Source organism: Silurus meridionalis, chromosome 14 (genome assembly GCF_014805685.1).
Source record: "Silurus meridionalis isolate SWU-2019-XX chromosome 14, ASM1480568v1, whole genome shotgun sequence".
NCBI classification, from domain to species: Eukaryota; Metazoa; Chordata; class Actinopteri; order Siluriformes; family Siluridae; genus Silurus; species Silurus meridionalis.
The window spans coordinates 19,341,172-19,349,903 of record NC_060897.1 but is presented as its reverse complement, the minus strand read 5'-3'; the positions used below and the strand labels follow the sequence as shown (position 1 = coordinate 19,349,903).

General features: G+C 37.2%; 1 protein-coding gene and 1 long non-coding RNA gene across 4 annotated transcripts; both read left to right on the top strand.

Moving 5' to 3' along the window:
* Positions 1-243: 243 nt before the first annotated feature.
* LOC124396357 lies at positions 244-1,325 on the top strand. The gene is made up of 2 exons (XR_006927762.1): positions 244-391; positions 982-1,325. It is a non-coding gene; the product is annotated as an uncharacterized LOC124396357 (long non-coding RNA).
* Positions 1,326-5,859: 4,534 nt separating this feature from the next.
* On the top strand, positions 5,860-8,732 carry nkx3-2 (NK3 homeobox 2). Of its 3 annotated transcripts, none has more exons than XM_046866364.1 (3): positions 5,860-6,121; positions 6,254-6,741; positions 7,492-8,732. In XM_046866364.1, exons 2-3 carry the CDS (start codon positions 6,279-6,281, stop codon positions 8,010-8,012), a joined length of 984 nt encoding a protein of 327 aa, XP_046722320.1. In that variant the 5' UTR covers positions 5,860-6,121; positions 6,254-6,278; the 3' UTR covers positions 8,013-8,732. The 3 variants fall into 3 exon arrangements, with proteins under 3 accessions (XP_046722320.1, XP_046722318.1, XP_046722319.1); XM_046866362.1 differs by having other exon boundaries at positions 5,860-6,165; XM_046866363.1 differs by having other exon boundaries at positions 5,860-6,741.

The window sequence follows — 8,732 nt, the reverse complement described above, 5'->3', positions numbered from 1 at the left end:
CCACAATCAACTATTCGTGCCACGTCCTTATTAGTAACTAAAATAAAATTTAGTTTGAAAGGAAAACATTCTCATTAAATACAGATATGATATGAGTATATTGTAATGAGTAAAAATATTTTTTAAATATGCCCTTCTTACGCCCTAGATAGGACCCTTCTCTCATCCATATAGTGTTGACCACTGTCAACAAAAAAAAGGGTCTTTTTCTAATATTCAACTCTCTGGTTTTGGCAGATAGATCCATGAAGTTCTCAAGGTTTTTGCCTTGCTTGGCACCAACCATCGTGGCAGGTTCTAAAACCACAGCGATTCGGATGTTTGAATGTAAACATTAGCTGAAGATCTAAACCTGGCTCTGGATGATGCTTCTGGCTACTGCTGCCACATGGTAAGTTAATTGGATAATAAAACTTAATACCGCCCCGAGTGGTCTAAAATTGGAACTGCAGCAAGCATTAATAGAGGATCCTATAAACTGCTCTATAAACATTTTTATTGGAGAAAAAGTCAAAGGTGTAAAGCCAGGGTGCAGTTTCTCACCAAATTGGGCTAGTGTTAATCAATCAATAAATCAATCAATCTAACCTAATACATTTCTGCAAAACAAAAACAACATGTAAACAACCATATAACTTTGATATACATTTCTGGTTATATGTTGTAAAGATTGCTCAAGAGAAAGCAGAATGAATGGGTGGATAAAGAAATGCGTGTTTACCACAGTGACCTTGTTCCCTAAGCAAAAAAGGAAATTTCTACTACTTTCTACCAAACTACTATGTGATGTGTCAGAAATATTCTGGATCTCCATCACTAATTTTGTATTGCTTTTGCATTTGCATTTTCAGTAGACAGCATTTATTAATGCATGCTATATATGAGAAACATACTGTATATATCAAATATATATAGCCAGGGACCCCTTTATATGGAGTTATTTATTTATTTATGTATTGTTATTAAACTTTCTACCTATAGAGCACATGAGGTGTGGGTCGACTTTGGTGCTTGGAGTCTTATACTGTTTTTCCTTTGGAGGATTTTGCTTTGGAGCATTTCTCAAATTTCAACAGAGGAAGTGGATTTTCTACAAACAGCACAATACATTGGATTTCTTGCAAAAAGCCTGTACTTTTCTCAAAATCCTCAGTTCATCTCTTAAAAGTAAGTCTTTGTGTCAATGAACATTTTATTTCCATCACAAAGTCTTTTTGTCATTGTTTACAAACAAGATCATCCAAAAGTTTAGGCATGTTGTCAGTATAATGCTGCACAGTTTTAGTATTTCTTGATATAAAATATAGTTGATTATATAATTTGAATTCTTTCTGTTTGGCATCTATGAATTTCAGCAGCACAAATTCATTTATTTTATTGCATATTTGATTTTTATTGATTGCAGGAGACCAGACAGGATTCACACTTTTGTACTGTACATGTGTTTATTTGTTTCTTAGTAGTTTTTTTTTTTTTTTGGAAAAAAAATGCTGATGCTGTAAACTCGTCTTTATTAGTGACCTTCAGATTCATGTGCACAATTCATCAATTCAACACATTTACAAAAAAAAAAAAGTTTAATAGAAATTTCAGACTACAGATGTTGACAACTGGTTTAATCATTTTGCATTCAATGACGTATACAATAAACTGATGCTAAGATGTTTTGGGGGTTAAACCCCATTCAGGGGAAACCAGTATAATATATTTTAATCAACTGATAATGTAGGAAACATTAATTGAATTTACAAAAGCATTCGCAATTTAATCAAAGCAACAAGAAATGTTCTTATGATGAGCACAAATGACTAAATGATGTGTAGGTTGAACAAGTAGTTTTGAGAATTTCATTATTTATCTGAGAAACGCTCCAAAACAACTGAGAAAAACTGTAACAATAAACAATTTCTTTATGGAAATGTGATCACCATCATATAGCAAACATTATGGGATTCCCGAACCTCACCAAAAGAACCAGTGCACATATTAGGACCTTAAAACGTTGTGCAACACACACACACACACACACACACACACACACACCACTATTCTTTCCCTAGCTAGAGTACACTGACGCGCGCGCTGAAATGCGCACTGCGAGCAGACTGGATGGAGTTTGCAACCAAAACACGCGCACCACTTTTCTGTTTCTCCCTCACACACACACACACACACACACACTCATACACACAATCGCTTATTTCTTTGTGCTTTGATAAAAATCTCACGCCTCGTTTCTGTCTAAAATGACGGATCGGTTATGCAAACGAGACAGAGATCGCAGTCTGCAGCGCGGTGCAGTTATTTATCACTTTGCGCGAGCCAAATGCGCACATGATGATAGGAATCCGCAGGATTGAGCGTGTGGCTGCGTTTTGGCTGCACCCCATGAAAGGAAAAGCTTATTTTTATTGCGTAAAAACCTGCAGTTTCTGTGCTGCGGAAGGCTGTTTTAACATATATGGGGGCTCACATTCGGTATGAAAGACCCGTTAGATAAAAACCGAAATGGACTGGTACAAATGACGCATGATGGTGGGGGGAAAAAAGAAAGGTTTCATCCTCGGTATGAAGGGATGAAACAAGAAGTCGTTCAATTCATTCCCTTTTTTAGCTTCCAGACTTTTTTTGCCCTGTTCTGTTTCATTCACTATTGGCTTTTAGTCTTCTACTAATACTAATAATAATAATAACAATAACAAATAAATAGCGCCAATAACTATCATAATAATGATTATTAACTACTACTAATATTATAATAATAATAATAATTATTATTATTATATTATAATTTTTTTATTATAATTTTTTTTATTTGTATTACAGGATTTACTACTACTACTACTACTAATAATAATAATAATAATCATAACCATAATAACAACAATAATAAAAACGATAATAATTACAAAAATAATAATACTAGTTATTGTTATTATTAATATAATTATTATTATTGTTAATAATAATAAGACTAGTAGTATGTGATCACCATCGTCCCCTTTTGGTTGTTTTTATTATCATTTTATTATAATGATGCATAATAAATAATGTATAATTGTTCGAATTTATTACAATACATTTTTAATTTTTTTTATTTTATTATTTAGTAAATTTTAGCAAAGCAGTTCCTTCATTTTAAAACGTGATAAAAAAAAATGTATTCCCATTTCCCCCTGTGTGTGTGTGTGTGTGTGTGTGTGTGTGTGTGTGTGTGTGTGTGTGTGTGTGTGTGTGTGTGTAGCACTGCAGTGTTTCAGTAAATCTGTGATCGCAGAGGAATCAAACATATAATCATTTTTTTTTAGTGATCGCCTTATTTATTGGTTTATTTTTTGTTGATTTGTTTTTGTGTTTTTATTATTATTATTATTATTATTATTATTATTTATCTTTCTTTATTCATTCTTTCTTTTCTTTTCTTTTTGGTATCTATCTACAGAACATAACTCTAATAAAGGCTCATAATATATATATTATGGCTTTATATATAAAACACGCTCGAACGCGTGTGTGTGCGTGCGTGTGTGTGTGTGTGTGTGTGTGTGTGTGCGCGTGCGTGCGTGCGCGTGCTCTAGTGTGTCCACAAGGTGGAGAGAAAGACACACTACTTGCTTTATTATTACACCATCTTCTTTATTTAGTGTAATTATTTTAAAGGTATTAATTCGGATCATTTAGATCAACAACGAGACAAAATGATTATAAATAATATAATATATATATATATATATATATATATATATATATATATATATATATATATATATATATATATATTATTATTATTATTATTATTATTTCTCCAAGTTAGTAAGTGTACACTGCCCATGTGACGCCAATTTCTGATTTTTTTTTAATGTATGTAGTTATTTCTTTATTTATATTTATTTTCTTCACATTTTGTGAATTTTGCTATAAAGAATTTTACACAATCCGTGGGAAAAAAAAAATTATTATCTTTTTTTATTCCGAAAACAATAATCGTGATCTGTTTTTTTCCCCACGATGGAAAACTCAAGTTTCCGAGCAAAGAGCCAACCATTCGAGTGTTCCCTCAAAACCTTCTACATCCTCTGGAAGAAACACCAGTAATGTGCCGGAATATGACGCCATAAACTGGTGGAAAAAACCATTGTGTGAGACTTGAAGACGACTTGAATGCATATGCAAAATGATGGAACAGTGTTTATGTGCTGGTTGATTTTATAGTTTCTTCCCAATGAAACATCACATCATCTTTTACCTCACGATTATTTCACGATTTCTATATAATATATATAATATATACACATATCAGCATATATGATCTATTATATCTTCTGCAATTTAATTCCCTTTCAACATAAACAATACAAACCAGGTCATTAACCATAGACACATCAGGATGTCCTACAAACTACATTAAATAATCTGATGTTCCAGGTCTAAATTGTGCAATTTATATGAGATTTATTGGAGTATAATCGTCAAGAGAATATTCATCGTTATGAAAAATAATATTTAACATCATTATAAATACTTAAAGGTCTAAATAGATTTGAACAAACAATAAAAATTAATAATTTATGTACATTTTTTAAATTATTGTTACTAAAACTACTGCTGTTACTATAATAATAATAATAATAATAATAATGATTATTATTAGACAGTAAGGATGTTTATTTGACATTTTAAAAATAAGCATATGTTGCTTTTTCTATATTATTATTATATAGCTTTAGAAATGGACCAGGGGATTTATAATGTGATTGTTTTGGTCTATATATTTATTATTTCATATATTCTAGGACTGTGTGGTTATTAGACTTTTTCGTGAGGTCGATCTGATGAGGATTTTCCCACCTGGACGGCTTTATTGCGTCATAATGTGTGACGTGACAATTGTGTGACGTTATAGGTTTGTATCAAAAGTGCACACTTTTATTCCTATTATTATTCTTAATGGTTTTTTATTATTTGGGTGTCATCATCATCATCATCATCATCATCTTGTCCTTCAGGTTACTTTTTAATTGCAGATTTATCCAAAACAATATTTTACACATGTATGTAAAATTTTTTTTTTTGGGGCTTGGTGCGAATTCCTACTGCACTATTGCGTCATAGCGTGTTATAAATACACCAACAATGCGCAATGAGGAAAGGCAGCGATGAGGCAGTTATATTACTGTTATATTCCAATAAAACAAATGTGATAAAATGTGAAATTATATGTAAATATATATATTTTCTTCTTTTTGTTTATTTGCATGTCATTAACTTTTATATTTTAGGTCAATTATTTCACATATAAGTGTAAAATGCTGTGCCTTTATATTATTTTGTTGTATTTACTCAACAACCACTGCAGATTGTTTTCACTGCCAATAATCTTTATTATTATTACATTTATATCACCACGTGCACAGTTACTACTAATTGCATTTCTGCTCTATCTATCATAGCACCCAAATAATCCAATTGTTTACACATTTCAGCATCTCTTTGGGGTTGCTATATATGGAAATCTGGCTTCAGTCTCTCTGATACACACGATGCAGACTAAAAATAACATGTTGAAATGTTGTGTATTTTACATGCATTGCGCTGAAATGTACCCGTGCTGTGTGCGCGAGCTCCAAATCTTTCGCGTTGGATTATGCAAATAAGCGCGTGGCAAATGTTCATTTTTTTCCCCCATCCGGGTACCGGATCACGTACTACTCCGCCATACTTCTGTTCAGTGCTCAGAGTGTGCGTGGATTGTTTTAGGGCGTTTGGATCATGAATCTCGAGGACCAATCATTCCCGTGGTTCACGGCCTCCTTGTCCAATCGGGAGACACGTTTTTTTTTTTCTATGGTGTGACGTCATTCACAGGTGAAAGTCGGGACGGTTATGGCTGGATCTGTGTTCTCTCTCTCTCTCTCTCTCTCTCTCTCTCTGTAAGTGTGTGTGCGCGTGTGTGTGCGTTAGTGTGTGTGAGTGGGTTGTACGTGTGCGTGCGCCGTGTCTCTCTCTCGGACGCAGGAGCGCGCGGCAGCGACGTGGACCGCAATGAAAGTCGCCGAGCGTGGATTTCAGGAGTAGACGGGCGCGTGACGAGCGGATAAGCGCGCGCGCGCACCCGATACGAGTCCGTTCCATTACTTTTTTCTATTCGAGCGCGAGCGCCTTGATGTAGGCTTTGTTGTTGTTTTTTTTTGTTTTTTGTTTGTTTATATTTTTTATTTCTTTTAAAATATTTGCTATTGTTTGGTTTGGTTAGGAGTTGTTGCTTTTTGAGGCGCGCGATGGCCGCGCGCAGCAGCTCCTTGATGCCTTTCTCGATTCAGGCCATTTTGAACCGAAAAGAGGAGGACGAAGTGGAAGAAGAAGAGGAAGAAGAAGAAGGAAGAAGAAGGCGCCGTCTGAAAGAGCTGGACATGTGTTTTTCGAAAAGCGCGTGCTGGAAAATCTTTAGAGGAGCGCACGAGACGGTGGAGGAGGAGGAGGAGGAGGAAGACAGGGACAGAGACAGGGGACAGAGAGAGAGAGAAAGAGCGAGCCATCCCAAGATCTACGACTCAGACTCGGGGCTCAGCGAGGAGGACCACCAGCACGAGCCGCAGCAGCTCGACGACGAACGCGTACAGCGGGGCGGATGTGATGCGCGCGCCCTGGACGAGAGCGTGCAATCCGAGACGGACCGGGAGTCCACGGCGGCGGAGCACGCGCGCGAGCTGAGCGACTGCGAGCTATTAGCCAGCGTGTCCGGTAAGAGCCTTCACGCACGAGGACGCGTTTTTTCAAAATTATTATTACTTTCTCCTGTTTTTTCCACATTGCGCGAGACGCCTATTATTATTTATTTTAATAAATTCAACACATTTTGTTGATCTACAAATCTGGAGCAGATCTTCACAAGTATTTCCCAACTCAAATAGCTCAAAACTTTTCTTGCATTTCAAAGTCTGTGCAAAATGTGGGACTTTTCTTTCTTTCTTTCTTTCTTTCTTTTGCAAATGTGCGCGCATATATTTATTTCTAATTTGCAAAATTATTATGGCAGCAACTATGCAACAAAAAAAAAAAAAACAGTATGAAGACAATTTATATATAATCAATCTTGCTTTTAGAAATGCAGTTCCTGAGTGTTTAAAAATAAAAATAAAAATAGAATTATTTTATAAAAGCACTTGTGTTCAAGAAAGCAGCATTTACAGCAAACTATATATAATGTTTATATATATTATATTATATTTTGAATTATATTTTAGAATTTTTAAGGGGCTCATAACGAAACCTTTTAAAGTGGTTGGAGGAACTTGTTTTCTGATTTCACACTAAATGATTGCATGCTTGTGATCATGCTTGAAGGAACGCGCGTGGGTATACAGTGTGCACGTGGGGGCGGATGATTGCAATTATTCATGCAATTATTCATGCAATTATTCATGCAGTAATTAATAAACTTCTTTGACGCATTGTTAATTCGTGTTTCTTCCTCTCCTGCTTTTGGTGCAGACTGTAATCACGCGGAGGAGAAGGTCTCGGAGCAGCCCGGCGGCAAGCAGCGTAAGAAACGCTCGCGCGCGGCCTTTTCGCACGCGCAGGTGTTCGAGCTCGAGCGCCGCTTCAGCCACCAGCGCTACCTGAGCGGGCCGGAGCGCGCGGACCTCGCGGCGTCTCTTAAGCTGACCGAGACGCAGGTGAAGATCTGGTTCCAGAACCGGCGCTACAAGACCAAGAGGCGCCAGATGGCCGCGAGCAGCGCCGCGTCCGCCGCCGCCGCCGCCGACCTGCTCCTACCCGCCGCCAAGCGCGTCGCCGTGAAAGTGCTCGTGCGCGACGACCGGCGGCAGTACTCCCCCGGCGAGCTGCTGCTGCTGCGGCCCCCGCCGCTCCTCGCGCTCCATCCACCCTCCTCATCTTCCTCTTCTTCATCCTCATCTTCATCCCCACCTTCATCATACTGTTACTACTATCACCCGCACGCGTACTGCGCGCCCGCCTGGACCCTGTCCGCGTGCGCAGGCAACCAGTGACAAAGGCGCGCGCAGGAAAAGGGGGGAAAAAAACAGTGTGTTTTGTTTGTATGTTTTGTTTTGTTTTTGTTTGTTTGTTTGGATTTTAAAGTTTCCAACCAAAGGGCGGAGAGAAGAATCAGACACTGCGTTTCAAGCTGAAACCCCGAAAGACTAATGGCATCACTTTATTATATTATCAATGTGATACTTTTTGGTATTATTTTTATTTGTATTATTATTATAATTGTTTTATTTTTTTTTTCTGTATGTATATGGGAAGATTTCCGTTCTTTTTTCTTTTCCGTTTAAAGCGTACTGGAGAGCAGAAACTCGTTAATGGCACAAATACACACACACACACACACACACACACACACACACACACACACACACACACAAAGCGAGATATGTAGGTGAAAACGGTAAGCACTTCTGGTTTATGATCTAATACGTGCGCAAACAAAACACCGTGTGTGTGTGTGTGTGTGTGTGTGTGTGTGTGTGTGTGTGTGTGTGTGTGTGTGTGTTGTTACAGTTGCAGACTTTAGTATTAGTGTAAAAACAAAAAGTTGCAACATAAAAAAGCGAACGTTACGTGCGCTGTGTGTGTGTGTGTGTGTGTGTGTGTGTGTGTGTGTGTGTGTGTGTGTGCGTGCGTGTGTACGAAGAGAGTGTTTTGTACACTTTGTCAATGATCAGAAAAGTTTATTAAAGGCGTTTAAGTGACAGATAAGTTGA